Source organism: Rattus norvegicus, chromosome 18, assembly GCF_036323735.1.
Source record: "Rattus norvegicus strain BN/NHsdMcwi chromosome 18, GRCr8, whole genome shotgun sequence".
NCBI classification, from domain to species: domain Eukaryota; kingdom Metazoa; phylum Chordata; class Mammalia; order Rodentia; family Muridae; genus Rattus; species Rattus norvegicus.
The window spans coordinates 30,803,268-30,821,300 of NC_086036.1; the positions used below are offsets into that span (position 1 = coordinate 30,803,268).

The window sequence follows — 18,033 nt, forward strand, 5'->3', positions numbered from 1 at the left end:
AAGTTGTCAAATTACTAGTGAAGTCTGGGATTGTGATCTGCCAATCCAACTCTGACTGGATTGGATCCTCAAGAACAAAGAAGGCAGTTAGTTCTAAGTGCAGTTCAGAGGGCTGGTGAGATGGCTAAGTGGGTAGAGGTGATTGCTGCCAAGTCAGAAGACCTGAGTTTGATCCTAGGTACCCACAATGTAGAAGGAGAGAGCCCATTTCTGCAAGTTATCCTCTGACCTGCACAGACAACCCTACACACAAACAAACAAACAAACAAACAAACACAAGCAAGGACATGCCGTTTAGATCCTCTCCAGTTTGGTCTGTGGTAGATTCAATTTTATACGTTTCTTTCCTCCCATCTTAGCTCTAGAGGAAGGAGAAAGGGAGGAGCCAGCTTACTCCCACTCTGGTGAAGGCTGGTTTGCTTCTTGGCCTTGGGCTATGTGAAGGCCTTTTCTTGATGACCTATATCATTAGCAGGAGTAATCGCACTGATGCTCTGCTGAGGGTTTTCCAGTAGATACTATGTTGTTTTGTTTCCATAGTCAGCCAGTGGGGTAAATGCTTGTGTTCCCCCTGCCCCACTAAAGACAGGCTTTCTCTTTGTAGTCCTGGCTATCCGGGAACTTGCTCTGGAACTTGCTCTGGAACTTCAGAAATTGGTCTGCCTCTCTCTGAACTGGGCTGGGATTAAAGGCATGGGCCACCTGGCCTAAACTTCCTATTTTTAGGAGCAGGAAGCTGAAGCTCAAAAACTCTGGGGTAGCCTAGAACGCTGAGGGGAAAATTGCAGAGCCAGCCTGGGAGCCATGTCCTCTGGTTTTATAAGTGACTTCTCCAGCTGCCTCCTGATTTCACATCATTGAACTTTGGCGTTGGGATATGCTATGGGAGAGACAGAGAGAGAGAGACAGAGCGAGAGCGAGAGCGAGAGCGAGAGCGAGAGAGAGAGAGAGAGAGAGAGAGAGAGAGAGAGAGAGAGAGAGAAGGTGGGGGGGAGGAAAAGTTTCAGATTTATTTTCCTAATTTTCCTTGGCTTAGGCTAATATTAAAATTATTTTGAGCACTCCACTGGCAGAGGCGGAAGAGAGAACCCAATTTGATATTAAATATTTGCAATGGAAAATTCGCAAAGTCTTTCTGAATGGAAGATATTTCCGAGCGAGTCCTCTGGGACTCATACAGCCAGTGTTCCCTGCTGCAGCATGCTTCCTGTGGTTGCTCCACTGTTCTCAGAAATGAGCATTCAGGACTTTGAAGTGCCGGGGTTATGCCGGGTGGATGCTGAGCTATGCCTTGGCTTCCCTGGCAATGGATGAATAAAGGGGGAGAGGGTTGTGAATGGTACTCAATTGTCCGACTCGTAATTGTGTGATTTATGAAAATTACATTAAAGCAGGCGCCTCCAGTCGGGATAGACTATATCAGTCAGAGCAGTGGATGCTAACTTGTATTCCCTGGGTGCCCTCACCTTCTAGTCCTGATGGCTTCTCTGAGATGAAGGTTCTAGTCACCACGTTATATCAGCCAAGGAGTGTGGAACACCAAGGCTGTGTGCCGGGTCCAATTCGAGTGGAGCAAGGCTGGGAGAAGAGAGCCAAGTTACTCGACTTAAAAAGCCATGATCTTCAGAGCTTCCACTTGCTCATAGGCCTTCCAGGCCTTGCCCTGGTGAGGCAGGATTCCAGGCCTCGGGGGTGGAGTTCCTAGACTGACTCAGTTTACCCATCATCTGCTATATTTCCGTGGGTGGTATCTATCGAGCATACATCTGGGGAGATAGGGGATGACAGTTCTTCTTTTTAACTTTGCAGGGTTGTGCTTTGGACTGTCCAATGAAAGTATGAAGTGGCACCATCCATGCCCTTGCTGTACCTTTGTAGTTCGAGCTGCTGGTGGCTCAGCCTGAGCTGGTGGCTCAGCTGGTATCCGTTTCCCAACTAGGTTAATGTCTGGAGCATATACTCCAGGGGGCCTGGGGATTTGTGTGCTAAGGTCACTGCCGTGTTCTCAGAACTGTATCTGGGTGTCATGGGAGCTTAGTACGTTATTTGTACTTTGTGTCTTTGTGTCTAATGGACTCTCTGCTTATGCTACTGACCCCTCGACCTGCCTCACCTTAAACTGTAGTTTTCTATGCTGTTTCTTTTGTATACAAAGCTCCCCCCACCCGCCCTACCCCCTATACATATCACGCAGTTCCTACTGTGACTTTTAGCTCTGCTTCTGGTCTGAGCTTAAACATGCCCCCTTGTTGTCCATATGCAAATGGTGTTGTGCTTGGGTTATTATATGTTTTCATAATTTCCTTCAAGACATATGTTTCAGTTTATAGTTATACATAGCAAGTAGGACTGCTTTACATTTGACCTCTTAATTCTTGGCACAGGGGCACATAGTTCATTTATTTTTACTCATCTACCCTCCCAGGGTTTAGGACTAGGGCTCAGTAAATATTTGTAAGCAGATGAGTTCTTTTGCCCCCCACCCCCCGCGCTGACATCAGAATCGCTGGAGTAGCAGAATCTTCTGCAGTTGCTATGTGTGGTTGGATGAAGTTCTTTCTCTCCATCCTTGATGCTCACAACAGTGCTCAGTACCTCCAGCATCTCAGATGAACGGATGCGTTTTCCTGCTGGGTTTGCATAGTTCAGTTGGCTCTCACTGTACCCCTAATCCTAGGCCAGACTAGGGTTGCTGCTTTGAAGGCTTTAGGCTTCCTGAGAGTCATCTATAAAAGCCTTTGTTTCCAATAATTTATTCAGCGCCTGCCTCACTCACTCCTCAGCACACCCAGTGTCCTCCCCACCCCCACCCCCAAGTATCGAGTTAACACAGAACTGAATGAATCAGTCACTGGGGAACCTAGAAGAAGGTGGAAACATCCAAACCCCCGGTGTTTTCTCCCAAGTAGCAGATGGGTTATGGCCAAAATCTTAGGATGGACAAAGAGCTCTGGGGTTGAAGGTCAGAGCAGGAGGAAGTGTCTCATCAAAGCCTCTGCGGGCTGTGCACTGCCCCTGGACTTCTGCATCGTCAGCCTGTCTTAGGAGTTGCCACTATGAAGATGAGACACGTGGGAGCGGCCAGAAATTCTGCCTGCATCCCTCAGGTCCTCCGTGCATCCTCCTTCAACTTTCTGTTCCATTGACCAAAACTGTCCAGACTCTCCCTTGGCCTTTTGTCGTCAGTATTGACTTTCAGCTCTCCCCGCTGACATCCTGTGGACTCTACAGTTCCGATGACTAGCAAGAGCATCAAAGAGGAGCGTGAATGAAAAACTGCTTTCTGTCATGCCTTCAAAGTGTCTCTTTAGAAGTTCAAAGGATGTGGAGAGGAGGCAGGGGAATCAAAGAAGATGAGGGAGGGGAGCAAATTCTCCGAGGAATCATTGGGGTTTTCATTGTATATTTTCTACGATACTTGTGATGTTAAGAAAAAAAATCAAAAGTACCCCAGCAACCCACCCCCACCCCCTCTCTCTGTGAGTAGGAGTAGATTAGATGCAGAAGAGGAAAGAAGCCACCTTGTTGGCCCAGGGCTTCGCCCCCGGTATATTAAGTCATGCATTTTATATCTGCATTTCCTGTTTGGACCTCGATCGAATATTTTGATCTGGGCAAAGACTGTGTCCAGAGACAGAGATCGAATGCTGCTTATGTAGTTCAATGGACATGAATAATTTAACCTGTGCAGAAATTCCCCATCACCTCTTCCATTTGAAGACAAGCCAGAGTCCAGCTGCAGCAACCGATATGCAGAGTTTGGGAAAGACTGGCCCAGATACCAGAGACTTCTGGTGACCTGGAGAACTGGGGTTCTGCTCCGGACTGCAGGTGTCCCTCACTGCTATGCCAGGGGGAACCTTCTAGTTATTTCCATGCAGCCTTGTGTTTAACCCACTCAATATGTTAACACAGTGTCTGGTAATGTAGAAGGTGTTTGAGGGGTGAGAACAAGTGATCTGAAAAATGACTTTCTTTGCAGAGTCTTGGAGCTGAGTCTCACATGGCTGTCCTTGGCTTAGTCAGGCCCGAGTACTAAGGGCAGTATGGGAGAAGAGAGTTAGATTGTTACGCTGGGCAAGTCTGCAGAAGATTTTAAGTATAAGAGACTCACCCTGGTTCAAACTGCCTTAAGACGGAAGGAATTTTCTTGATTAAGTATTGAAAACCAGATTTGACTTTGGCTTCACTGATGTATTGGGTGAAAGGCGTGTATGCAGTTCCTATTCTCCCCATTCTTGAGCTTGCCTATTTTTTGTTTTCAGCTTTCTTCTTTCCATATACATTGCCCTCTAGGGTGTTAAATATGGAGGATGCTGTGTTTGAGGATCAAGAAAGTCTCTGGAGCTAGAAACAGCCAAGAGTCTAAGCCTTACTCCATCTCCTATCCATTGTACCACCGCAGACAAGGCATCTCTATGGCTTGGTTTCCTTGCCTTAATTAGTTAATTAAGTTTGTTGTACTGTGAACTGCAGGGTTTTACATAATACTAAGTATGTGCTCTCTCACGTATCCTCATCCCTCATCCAGGCTTTCTTTTGTCGTTGACAACTGGGAGCAATGATCACCAATTCTTCATATTCATGCTAAAGTTTATGTTCTTCCATATTCAGTTCACTAACCTGCTGGAGGATGTGTGAGGTGGACCCTGCAGCGGCTCCGTTTCGTAGGGAAAGAAGGTGGGGCCACAGAAGGCCGAAATACTACTAGCCGGGCAGCTCGGTTTGTGTTCTTGACCTTTGAAATATATCGCCTTGTTCCACGTGAGAGAACTTACAACATGCAGGTTTGACGCGGGAGTCAGAAGCCGTGATGTTCCTCAGAACTCACGGCATTTTAGCAAACGGGTCACTTGGTTTCATCTCTAGAGGGAAAACATGCTAGCCACTTTTGGCCTGTATTCTGTGCTCTCAATGACATGAACAGAGATGGGGGAGTCTCTTTCTCTGGTTTCACAGAGCTCTCAGTATTGGGTCTTTACTTTTCACGTCACGCACCATTGATGACACAGCCATGTTGGCTGAGAGATATGGCAGAGTTCTCCTCAGGCTGGGGCAGAGTTTACACCCTTGAAGGACAGGTAGAGTTGCTGTTACTTAGGGGGAGAGCAGAGAGTTGCCACAGAGGCTGCCCGAATCTCCCCAGGTGAAGCTGCTTTACAGTGAGGGACTGAAAAAGCGGTCTGCAGCTGGCCCTTCTCTCAACCTCGCTGAGTTCTGCACAAAATAGCAAAGAGAGAAAGGGTTTGAACTCACTTTGGAGGAAGTGTATCTTGAAGGCCCTGCTGTTGCCTTCAAGTCCGGAAGTCCCCTGCTAGCTCTCTGAATCCTCAGGAGGGTAAGTTGGACATAATTACCCAAGTGGCATGTGGGCAGGCCTGGCAGCCATCCTGTGAGGAATGCTGGGTAAGCATTCACAACCACTAATGATGTCCCTGAAGGCCTTGGTTCTACTCAGTGCTGAGGCCACTGGACCCGGAGTCACCGTTCCCATGGTTCTGGGTGAGTCAGGCCTCAACCTGATTCACCAGACTCACTTCCGTGCTTGCTGGTGGTCCTACCCACACAGTTACCACACCCAGGTTAGTGCTGACCACTGGGGCCAAAATTAGCTTCGAAGACAATATGGAAGTTTTAGTCTATTACTGAGGAGCCTGATACTAGTTTTCTGGTGTCCACTTAATCCTCACCACCTTCCTCTTGCTCCATTTTTGATGCCGGAGTTAACATTAGGGAACATTTCCTTCAGTGCGAGCTGTCACAGAGCACCTGAGAGTCAGGAATGCCATTGTGTGGTAGGCTCTGCTATAACAAAGACAATGGTTTAGCTGCTGTCTCATTAATGTGGAAGAATCAAGTCGTTCCAGATGCTCTTTGCCATTCTGGTTGTCCCAAAGGTCAACACATGTCTGTCATCCCAACACTCTGAAGATTGAGGCAAGAAGATTGTGAATTTTAGACCAACTTGGGCTACAATGCAGAACTTTGTCTTGGGCCAGGGAGATGGCTCAGTGGGTAAGGCATTTGCTTACCAAATGTGAGGACCAAAGATCAGTTTAGAACCTGTGTGAAGGCTGAATAGGTGTTTGGCTCAGCTGTAATTCCAGCGCAAAGGAGGCAGGGGCTTTGCTGATTGATTGTTCTTGTTATTTTGAGACAGGGTTTCTCTGTGTATCCCTAGATATCCTAGAACTTACTCTGTAAAACCAGGCTAGCCTGGAATTCACAGAGATCTGTGTCTGCTTCTGCCTCCCAAGTACTGGAATTAAAGGCATGAACCACAATTGCCTGGTGGCATTGCTGAATTTGATAAACTTTATTTTTGAAAATTGTGTGCATTTGAGACAAGATGAACACAGAGGTGGTCACCGATTTGAGGAAGACATCTCATGTCAACTTTGAGCCTCCACATGCACAAGCACACAAGTGCACTTACACATATGTGTGTGTGTGTGTGAGTGTGTGTGTGTGTGTGTGTGTGTGTGTGCAAATGACAAAGTCTACAACAGAAGCACACATCTCTAAAGTGGGAGACAGGCAGGACGGTTGGCTTCTCAGGGGAAGTACTTGTCACACAAGCGTTAAGACCCAAGTGCAATTTTCTGCCACACATGCCAGGGCAGAGCTGACAGCTTATGCATGTAACCCCAGAGCTGAGGGAACAGAGACAGGTAGATCCTCTAGGCTTGCCAGCTAGCTAAACCCCTGAGCTCCATGTTCAGTGAGAGACTTTAAAAATAAGCTGAAGAGAGGTAGAGAAAGTCATCCCACATCAAACTCCGGCCTCCACATGTTAGACGTTGGACACACACACACACACACACACACACACACACACACCCTCTCTCTCCCTCTAGATGACAACTTTGTAACTTTGTCTCTGTTTTCACTGGGACTCCCAGACCATTTCCTGCTGCAGACACATTATTCTCTCTCAATTCCTTTTCCGACTCTTTACTTTTCTCTCTACTAAATTGACCCACCCTAGAAAAAGTCACCTTCTTTTGCCCCCTCCCTGACAAGTCCTTGCCCAGAGCCTTCCTCTTGCCCAGAGTACTGAAGCTTTACCTCCCCTTCTCTATCTTGAAAGAGCCTGCCCCTTAGTCACATCTCAGTAGCTCTCCCTCTCCAGCTTCTGCTTCTGCACCACCAAAGGCTTACCCTGAGACGTCTCCAAGGGCTTTAAATGGCTCTCTCTCAGCAGGGGGAAAATGAGTACAGATCTCACTGTCTGAGCACTCACTTATAAATAATATACATATGCTAATGTATGAGCATATTATACACAGTAGAAAATGTAAACCAAAAATAAATATTTTAGGAGATGAGTTAAATATAGAAGTTGGGATGTTGTCCCCTAAGAGCGTCTCCTACGTCCTTTGACCTCATTGCTGATTGATTGCTATTTTAGTTTTTAAAGTTATGTGTAGGTGTGTGGATATATGTGTGTGAGAGCAGATGTCCACAGAGGTGGAAAGTGATTTGAGGAAGATACCTGAAGTCAACCTCAGGCCTAAAAATGTACACACATACACGGGCATCTACACACACACAGACACACACAGGCACACACACAGACACACACACTCATATAAACACACACACACACATGTGCAAATGTAAAAATTTGAAACTAAAACAGATATCCTGTCTCAAAAGAGAAAAAATGAGCTGTAGACATGGCTTAGCCAGTAAAGTGCTTACCATACAAGCATTCAGGCCTTTGTGCAGATACCTGAACCCATGTTAAAATGTCTGTAATGCTGGGGCTAAGGTGTTAGATCCCTGGTTCTGAAGTTTACAGGTCATTGTGAGCTGCCTGGTGTGGGTCCTGTCCTGGGAACCACATGTGGGTCCTCTGCACGTAGTACACTTTTGACAACAGAGCCATCTCTCCAGCAGCCCTAGTATATACTTTTTTGGGGGTCAGCTTTATTGGTGATACTAATTTAAAGCATTACAATCTCTCTCTCTCTCTCTCTCTCTCTCTCTCTCTCTCTCTCTCTCTCTCTGTGTGTGTGTGTGTGTGTGTGTGTATGTATGTATGTATGTATGTATGTATGTATGTATGTATGTATGTGTGTGGTTTTTCAACTCAGGGTTTCTCTGTGTAGCCATTAGCCATGCCTGTCCTGGAACTCACTGTGTAGACCATTCTGTCCTTGAGCTAATAGAGATCTGCCTCTGCATTCTTAGTGCTGGGCTTAAAGGAGTGTGCCAGCTACAGTCAGTTTTAAGTGTATAGTTCGGTGGGGTTTAGACCAAAGTTTAGTCTTTGCTTTGGGACAGGCTCTTGTGTATGCTAGACTGGCCTTGACCTCATAACATTCATGCTTTTGTTTCTGGAGTTCTGTGAGTACAGGTATGTTAACCATACCCGACTTACATGAAGCCTTTAAACTACACCCCAGTCACAACATAGCACTTTCTTCAGCCCCCCAGCCCAAACACCTGTCAAATCCCTTACCTCTTAGCAACTGGGTTGTTTTTCTGTTTTTTTTTTTTTAAATCATTATCACTAGTACTGCCTTTTAAAGAATTGCATGTAAATTAAATCACACAGTAGGTAGTTTTGACTTCTTTCACTTAACACGATGCTTTGCTAAACTTGACCAAAAGTTCGTTAATCTAGTTTATTTTTTTCAATGGAAGTGTTTTCTTGAGTCTCTATACTGTTGTTTCTGTTCTATTAATTTTTCCTCTGATCTTTATTATTTTTCCCTGTATGCTGCCTTTGGGTTTGAATATTCCCTTGCTACGTCATGGTCTTCATCCATGTTGCTGCGTGTGTAGTTTCTTTGTTGTAACACCTTATTTTTGAGGTTTCGTCATGCAGTCCTATCTGGCCTGGAACTTGTATACAAGGCTGGCATTACATTAATGGTGATCATCCTGCCTCAGTGTTCCACACAGTGAGATTTCAGACATAGTAATCATGCTTGGTGTTAGCAGTGGTAGCTGCAGCTGCTGGCTGCTTCTTCTTCTCCTCCTCCTCCTCCTCCTCCTCCTCCTCCTCCTCCTCCTCCTCCTCCTCCTCCTCCTCCTCCTCCTCCCCCTCCTCCTCCTCCTTCTTCTTCTTCTTCTTCTTTCTTCTCCTTCCTCCTCCTCCTCCTTCCTCTTCTTCTCCTTCCTCTTCCTCTTCTTCCTCTCCTCCTCCTCCTTCCTCTTCTTCTCCTTCTTCCTCTTCCTCTTCCTCTTCCTCTTCTTCCTCTTCTCCTCCTCCTTCCTCTTCTCCTTCTTCCTCTTCCTCTTCTTCCTCTCCTCCTCCTCCTCCTCCTTTCTCTTCTTCTCCTCCTCCTTCTTCTTCTCTCCTCTTCCTCCTCCTCCCTCTCCCCCTTCTTTCTCCTCCTCTTTCTATAAAAAAGCTTTATTAGCAATGGTGGCACATCCCATTCCTTCAATCTCAGCACTGGGGTGGCAGAGGCAGGAGGATTTCTGTGAGTTTGAGGCCAGCCTGACCTACAGAGTGAATTCTAGGATAGCCAAGGCTACACAGAGAAACCTTGTCTCAAAAAAAAATTTGAAAAAAAGAAGAAAGATTTATTATTATAATAGTCTTTTTTATTGGGGTTGGAGAGATGGTTCAGGGGTTAAGAGCACTTACTGCTCTTGCTGAGAACCAGATTTGGTCCCTGGTACCCAAATGATAGCTTACAACTTGTCTGTAATTCCAGTTCCAGAAGCTCCAACAACATTTTCTACCCTCTGTGGGTTACTGGCCATGTCCATGGTACACAGACATACATGCGTGAAGAAACACCCATACACATAAAATAAAAGTGATTCTTAGAAATCGTATTATTTGTCTAAGTATATGTGCACGTGTGCGCCGTTGTTTGTGGAGGCCAGAAGAGAGTGTCCGATCTCTTGGAGCTGGAGTTATTAGCAAACGGTTTTGAGATGCCAAGACTTGAACTCTGGTTTTCTGAACCCCTGAGCCATTTTTATAGCACCATAGCTACTTTTTGAGGAAATGATAACTCTGTCTGCCTGCCTGCCTGCCTGCATGCCTGCCTGTCTCTTTATGGTTTTTTGAGACAGGATTTTTCTGTGTAGTCCTCTGGCTATCCTGGAACTTACTCTGTAGACTAGGGAGTCTTGAACTCAGACGTGCAGACTCTACCTCCTGTGCTGGGACTAACAGTGTGCGCCACCATGCCCAGCAGATGAGACATTTCTTTTATCTACTTTATGTCTTCGATTTCTTTCTACAGTTGAGTTCTGAGAGTTACTATTTTGCATATACCTTTTTAAATTTGTTTTTTTAATTTTCTGAGACAGGGTCTCACTGTGTAACTCTGGCTGCCCTGGAACTCACTATGTAAACCAGCCTGGCCTGGGCCTCACAGAGATCTGCCTGTCTTTACCTCCAGAGTGCTGGGATTAAAGGCATGCACCACCACCACTTGGCCATAGTTCCATTCTTGATGCTGTGATAAAACATGATGGCCAAAAGCAATGTAGGAAAAGAAAGGGTTTATTTCATCTTCTAATTCCATCATTGAGGGAAGTCAGTGACGAATTTGAAGGTTGCCCTATCCCCTGTTTCACTCAGCATGACCTCTGACTAAGGAGCTCACTACATAACTAAAGCAGTAAGTGCATCAAGAACCGTGGAGGAGGATGCTCGTTAGCTGTCTTCCCGTATGCCTGTCTTTCCGTAGCTTTCTTACACAGTTTAGGATCACAGTAGGTGAGGTCCTCCATCAGCTAGCCATCAGGACAGTCCTACATCTCCATCTGATCTGGGAAATTCCCAAAAGGAAGTTTTCTTTTTAGGTCATAGCAAACTGACATTTATCTGGGCTTGGTAATCCATGCCTTCGGTCCCAGTGCTACAGAGACAGAGGCAGGCAGAACTCTGTGAGTTCAAGGTCAACCTTGTCTACATAGAAAGATACTATGATAATATTAACTTAAGATGATGATGATGATGATGATGATGATGATGAAAAAGACAATGACAATGATGATGATACAAGACTAACCACAATTGATAAAATAGCTAAAAACCAAGATACTCATCATATCTGGTTTTCCAATTTTAAAGTTAAGATAAGCTGTAGTCCATTCAGCAGGCTCCCTGAATGTAGTCCAGTCTCATTACTTGTAATCTCAGAATGTACTTTAGATCGCCAGACCTGTTCATACCATGCACTCACCCCTTGGCTTTTTCTAACCTACATCTTTCTTCTTCCTTCCCCTGCTGTTGGCTTCTTTGCTGCCTGGATTTTACATACAGCTAGGGTTAATGCATTGTTCACCCCTTTGTATTTTCTTTTACTTCATTTAACATAATTGCCTCCAGCTTCATCCTTGTTATGCCAGATGGTGGGATCTCTAGTCACTGTGCTATCGTGTATGCTGTGTAGACATCTCTTTTTATCAAAGACATGTCCTCAGCTATTTCTTTCTCCTCAGCCAGTCATGGTGGTACCGCTAATCCCACCTGGTGAGAATAAGACACTACCACGATTTTTGAGTCAAATTTAAAGCAAACTTTATTAATTTCTGGCCAGAACAGGGGACACTGGCCAGGTCCATACCCGGATCCCCAGAGTATGGAATCAACTTATATTAGTCAGGGACTTCTCGCAAGGCTCCATCCTTCCTGGCTTCTCCAGTGGGGGCAAGCATACATCCTGATGTAACTCCTCCCTATGCAAGATCAAGCACATCTTGTGCAGTTGAGGCCACCAAGCTTGTTTGCCGATGTTTGAAGACACATGGCTTGTTACCTTTCATAAACAGCCCTCAACATTCCAGGAGGACCACTGTTCATAGGCAAGTAGGGCTTCTAGGTTAGAGGCATTTTTGTTTATAGCTCTGCTAAGCACAGCAATTTAAACTTAAAATATAACATTCGTCCTCACAATACTATTGCTGGAGTTTTGTGACAAAGCCTGAACCCTGAGAGTTTTTGTTTTGTTTTGTTTTTGTTATATATGGGTGTTGGCCTACATGAATGTCTGTGTACCATGCGTATATGTACAGGCAGAAGGCAGAAGTGGAGGTAGAGACAGTTGGGAGCTGTCACTGTTGGGAGTCGAACCTGGGTCCTCTGTAAGAGCAATCAGTGAGCCATCTCCCCACCCTTGTGTTTAAAAAAAGAAAAAAAGAAAATACTAGCCTGGTCTACCTAGTGAGTTCCAGGACAGGACAGCCAGGATTACACAGAAAGATCCTGTCTTTAAAAATATCCCAAAACAAAATGCAAAAAAACAAAACAAAAAAAAAACAAAAAAAACACAACAACAACAACAAAAAAACAAAACCAAAAACCAAAACCAAAAACCAAAAACTGTGTGTGTGTGTGTGTGTGTGTGTGTGTGTGTGTGTGTGTCTGTGTGTGTGTATAACTTTTAGGAATTCTTTTTTTCCTCCACCATGTGGGCCCCCGGGATTGAACTCAGGTCATCAGGCTTAGCAGCAAGTGCCTTTCCCTGCTGAGCCATCTCGCTGGCCCTCTTCACATTTATTCTGCTTGAGGTTTGTCTAGCCTGTTGCCTCTACGGGCTTTCCTTTTCACCAAATTTGGAAAATTTTGGCTGTTGTCTCTTTGTATATATTTTCTTCCACCACTTCCTGTCCGCCTTTCCCTCACGTTCTTGTTGGAAGTGCATCTGCTTGCTCATGGACGCCCCATTTACTGATGATACTCTGCTTCCTTTGCATTTCTTCACCATCAATAATTCATCGCTGATGGTCTCTATCGCATGTATTTATTATTTGTGTGTGCATTCCTCTGTGTGTGTGTGCATCCTTCTCTCTCTGTGTGGGTGCATTCATCTCTGTGTGTGCATTCTTCTCTCTCTGTGTGCATTCCTCTGTGTGTGTGTGTGTGTGTGTGTGTGTGTGTGTGTGTGTGTGTATTTGTGTAAGCCAGAAGAGAGTCAGTTCTCCGCTTTGACCATGTGGGTCCTAGGGATTGAACTCAGACCATTGGATTTGGCAGCAAATGCCTTTACCCACTAAGCCATCTTGCTAATTCCATAACTGTGATTTTAAATTCTCTGAAGCCTTTTTTTCTAATTGACTCTGAGGCTTAACCCATTTGTTTTATTTTCTTTGCAGAGGTAACCTTTCCCACTCCACATTCTCTTCCCCATGATGCTCTGTTCTCCTTTCTCTATGGAGCACAGCGTTATCGTTCCTCTTTGGTGTCTGTGTGCTCATTCTGTCATCGGTGGCCTTTCTGGGTCTGCTCCTTTTGACTGCTTTTACCCTCATTATGGGCTGTATTTTCCTTCTTCTTTGCAGTTCCGACAGCTCTGGATGTGGATGTTATGAGCTCTGTATTGTAGCATGCTGGCTTTTGCATCTCTCTAGTTACTGTTTGAACTTGGTGTGGGATGCAGAGTTCCTTGTAACTAGCTTGATCCCTCGGAGTCTGCTTTTCAGCACAGCTAGGATGAGTCTAGAATAGTGTTTATCTAAACCAGAGGTTGCTGCACTATGCCCCACAGTCCAGCTGCCTGTATTGGGAAATAAAGTTTTATTGGGACACACCATGGCTGTCTGTTGACATCTTGTCTGTGGCTGCTTTAATGCTCTGGCAATAGAGCTCTGGGGCATTGCAGAAGTGACCCTGTGACCCACAGCCGGAAATACTTAGTATTAAAGGAGCGGTTTGCCAATATCTCGCCTGAGCTAATTTGGGCTCAGTAGGAAAAGGCCTGCTCTGAAGGACCGTACCCAAAGCTGTCTGTGTTAGGAAGTCATTCTAATCTGGTTGGGTGGAACATGAACCACTCTTTCCCCAGCAAGCTCCTAGATTGACCTGTTTATTCATTCATCCCTGCAGTGGCCCTGGACCCCATCTCTGGACAGGTTGTTGGGTGCTCCCCAGAGAACGTGAGTGCCCCCACATCATAGCAAATGGTAGAGTGGAGATTTCCGATCAGGACTGGATAGCTCTAGACTCATGGGAAGTCTGTAAGCATTCGCTCTGTCCATCCAGAGGGTGGTTGCAGCCGGGATTATTTTTTCCTCAGGGAGTCCCTTGTCTTGTGCTTTGTCTAAAGACTTACCTAATGTCCATAAACACTTGTTTTTTTAAATTTTGTGTTGTCTTTTGTGGCTGGAAGCTGATATAACTTTTATTGTTGTTTGAGGCAGAGTGCCGTGCAGTCCAAGCTGACTTTACACTCTTCATTTAGCTGAGGCTGGCCTTGAACTCCTGATCCGTCTGTCTCCATCTCCCAAGTGCCTTGTCCAGTTTACTGGACTCTCGTTTCGTTGCTTCTCTTCTGTCATCCCACAGCTGCAGTCCTGATCCAAAATCTCCACTCAACCATTTGCTATGATGTAGGGGCACTCGCGTTCTCTGGGGAGAGTACATTTCTGACATTTTTTACTGTCTTGTTGCATAGCTAGGATGTATCAAGGGCTTTATGTTTCTGATTCCCCCACCACACCCTTGGAGGGGGATTCTGCTGCTGCTAAACTTGTCTTTAAATGGGGAAACTGAAGTTCAAAGACACTGTGACTCTTCCTGGATGGACAAACTAGAATTTGGGCCCAAGTTGGCGTGACCAGCCTGAGATGACTGACTGGCTACTGGGGTTTCTTGCAGATTTCCTAAGTTTAACACTGCATGTTGGGATGACTGGGAAACTCATCAGTGTTGGACAGACTGAGGCAGTTGGCACCCTGGGAGAATGCCATTCATTTCCATTGTTTCTTCTATAGCTTTGTCGTGTATTTGGTATAAAAATGGTAAAGCACCCAGTATTTGTAATTGTGCCTGACACACTGTAAATGTTTCAGAAACCCTATTCCAAGCCTTCTGATTCTATCACTACCAATATTTTACTTTTACGGCTACTTGTACTAGAATATCACTCCTACCTTATGAGGTAGGGCCCATCCCACCATTGTAGAGGCTTATTCCACCCACGATTAAACAGGACCTAACTCATGTTTCTCCTAGAAGAGGCATACTAGGATGTAGGTCAGTGCTAGAGTATTTTCCTAGGATGAGTGCATGTATGTATACATGAATGAATGAATGAATGAATGAATGAATACAGTTTCCCCCAGAAGCAGTGATGCTGGAGTCACTAGTCCAGAGTTTACAGTGACTTTGTAAGTTAGAAGTATTACAGATACCGAGAAGCAGCTCTATTCTGTTTGCATCAGCTCTTAGAGACTTAACAGTGTTAATGTGGAAAAGAGGAAGTAGCTTTGTTTTGCTCCCAAGTTAACCTTGGTGAGAAGTGTATCTCAGTTAGGACTCAGCTAGAGAGGTGAAGCCATGGGAGATTGCATAGGTGAAGAGCTGTCTTACACAGAGGCTTGGGTGACTGTGGGGTGGGATGGGGAAGTGAGGCTGACATCTATAGGGAAATGATTGAGATGTGCCCAGGTCTCCCATCCCAGTGGCTGTGCCCAGCCGTCTGAAAGGGGATGCACAGGAAAGGAAGGGAAGTGCCACTGGGGAATCTGCCAGCTGATGGAGTTTGTCAGTCTGTCTCTGGGTCCGTCTGTGGCCAGTCCTCCCTGGCCCTCCTTCCTTGCTTGCTTGCCAGGAGAATCTCAGTCCCTCTGGCTAACTGAGTTGAACCCAGGAACTAAACTAGTTTAGTTAAAGTTAAGTAATTAGGCCTTTAATGAAATGTATAAAACCTTTCCCCAACAACACAGCAATGAGGGCTTCATGCAGACCTGGAGAGTGAGGGGCATGGTGGACGGTGGCTGCCTGCTCCCTTTAGTTTGTGCTGTGTAGAACCCCAGTCCATGAACCCCAAGATCGACTGTAGTGTTTGTGGAAGTATTTGGTTTCTAGGAGTTAGAATGATAACTTTTTGTGTGCATGAGGTCCCATGACTGTACCTGGCTATCTTCCTACTAAGGTGGGTTTTGTTTAACTCTTTTCCCGGGATGGTGAGTGGAGGATCATGGGTCTATCTTTATTTTACAGGTAGAGAGATTGAATCAGAAAAGTGAGTTATTCTACCAAGTGATGGGAGCAGGTCCAGGCTTGGTGTGACACTGGGACACGCTTGCCCCTTAAACACTCCTGCATGTTGTAGAGGGACAGAGTCTCCATGGGAATCTCACGGGTCTTGTTGGTCAGAGAGCACAGGGCTATATTCTGTAGAAAATATGATCTCCTTTGGTGCTGGCACCATAGTTTCTGCCTCCGGCGTGCTTTTCAGGTGCCAACAAGAGTCCTCTGAGCCATGTGTCCTGCCTATGAGATGTGCAGGGACAAAGATGGAGCAGGCTGAGGGAGTGGCCAACCTATTTCTGCCCCAAATTGAGACCCGTCCCATGGGCAAGAGCCAATCCCTGACGCTGTTAATGATACTCCCCTGTGCTTGCAGACAGGAACCTGGCATCGCCGTTCTCAGAGACGCTCCACCTAGCAACCAATGGAAAGAGATACAGGGACTCACACCCAAACGTTAGATGCAACCCAGGAAGTTTTATGGAAGAGTTGGGAGAAAGACTGAGGAACCTGAAGAGCACAGGGACTCCACAGTATCCAACCGAGTCAGCTAACCTGGGACCTCGGGAGCTCTCAGAGACTGAATCACCAACCGAAGAGCAGTCTGTGTCAGGTAAGCGGCTTTTTCTTCATGTGGGTCCCCCAAACAACTGGAGCAGGGCTGTCCCTGAGCCCGTTGCCTGCCCACCTGTGGACCCTGTACCTCTTAATGGACAACCGTGTCTGGCCTCAGCGGGAGGGAATGTGCCTGGTCCTGCAGTGACTTGATGTGCAGGGATGTGGGGCTGGGGAGGGGGTGGAGTCTGATACCCAGAGCGGGACTTCCCCTTAAAGAGAAGAGGAAGGGGGGAAGTGGGGGAGGACTTGAATGAGGGGGTACTGGGAGAAGAGGGAGGGCTGATATTGGCTTATAAAGAGAATAAATAAATAAACAAATTTAATAATAATAAAAAAGAGTCCTGTGAGTCATGTCTATTTGGAGCCAAACAGACTCGATTCCCCTTTGTGCCACATCTGTGCACATGCTCCTGTCTGAGACTTTGCGGTGTGTCTTGGCCAGGCTCTCCCAGAATCTCCCTGATGAGCTTTGCTCCTCCCTATCTCCTTTCCTCATGGACACCTTTACACTTTCTTGGTTAGGTTTCTGTAGTCATGACAGATACATCATCATGACCAAAAGGGCAAGAAGAACTCTAGGCAGGAACCTGGAGGTAGGAACTGAAGCACGGGCCATGACAGATGTTGCTTCCTGGCTTTGTCTCCATACAATTTGGGACCACATGTCCAAGGGTAGGTCTGCCCTAGTGAGCTGTGCTGTCCCACATCAATGTCTAGTCAAGAAAAGTGTACCACAGGCTTTCCCACAAGACACTGGCGTGTTTCGAAGTTGAGGAGGAACTCCCTTCTCAAATGACTCTAGCTTATTTCACGTTGACCCAATAAACGAATAAGATAAATAAATAAAAACAAACACCCAAAACCTGACCAAGACACGTGTGTCTAAGTCACACTTACCATGGGATGAGTATGGCACCGACTACTAGAGCTAAGACACTCATGGGACAGTCATGAACCTTCAACTTTCCAGTCCCCTGTCCAGAGAAAAGGCTCAGAGAGGAGGATGCCACGTGGAACAGGAAAGCCAGGCCACCATGCTCCACATACTGCCTCTGTCCTTTCTTTGTTCAGCAGATAAACACAAGACTGTGTGGTTTTCCTTTTATAGACAAACACATTGAAACCATTGACGTCAGCAAAAGTCCCCCTTCATCAACATCCTTGCCTCTTTTTCTCTCCTCTTTCCCGGTCTACTCCAGAGATGACTGTGACAGCTCATTCAGTGTGTACCTTTCCTGGTTTTTAGTCCATGCACTTACACACAAGTGAATATGTTGTATGGAAGATATTTATGATTATATAACGTAGTCAGTCTGTGTTTTCTGGAAGGCGGGAGGATGGACCATTTTCATGTGCTTGTACTTCTTCCTCAGTCTTTCCTGATGTCTAAACTCTTCCTAGGCACAGTGGCCGAGAAAAGAGGGTCATGCATCTGGATTCTAGTTTGCACCTATGAACTAGGT

General features: G+C 45.9%; 1 protein-coding gene across 1 annotated transcript in view; it reads left to right on the plus strand.

Moving 5' to 3' along the window:
- The window catches only part of Arhgap26 (Rho GTPase activating protein 26), a 786,446-nt gene that overhangs the window by 100,666 nt on the left and 667,747 nt on the right, over positions 1–18,033 (plus strand). Inside the window, exon 7 of the mRNA XM_063277362.1 lies at positions 16,329–16,565. Coding sequence (XP_063133432.1) covers positions 16,329–16,565 — 237 coding nt within the window. The remainder of the gene's footprint in view (positions 1–16,328; positions 16,566–18,033) is intronic.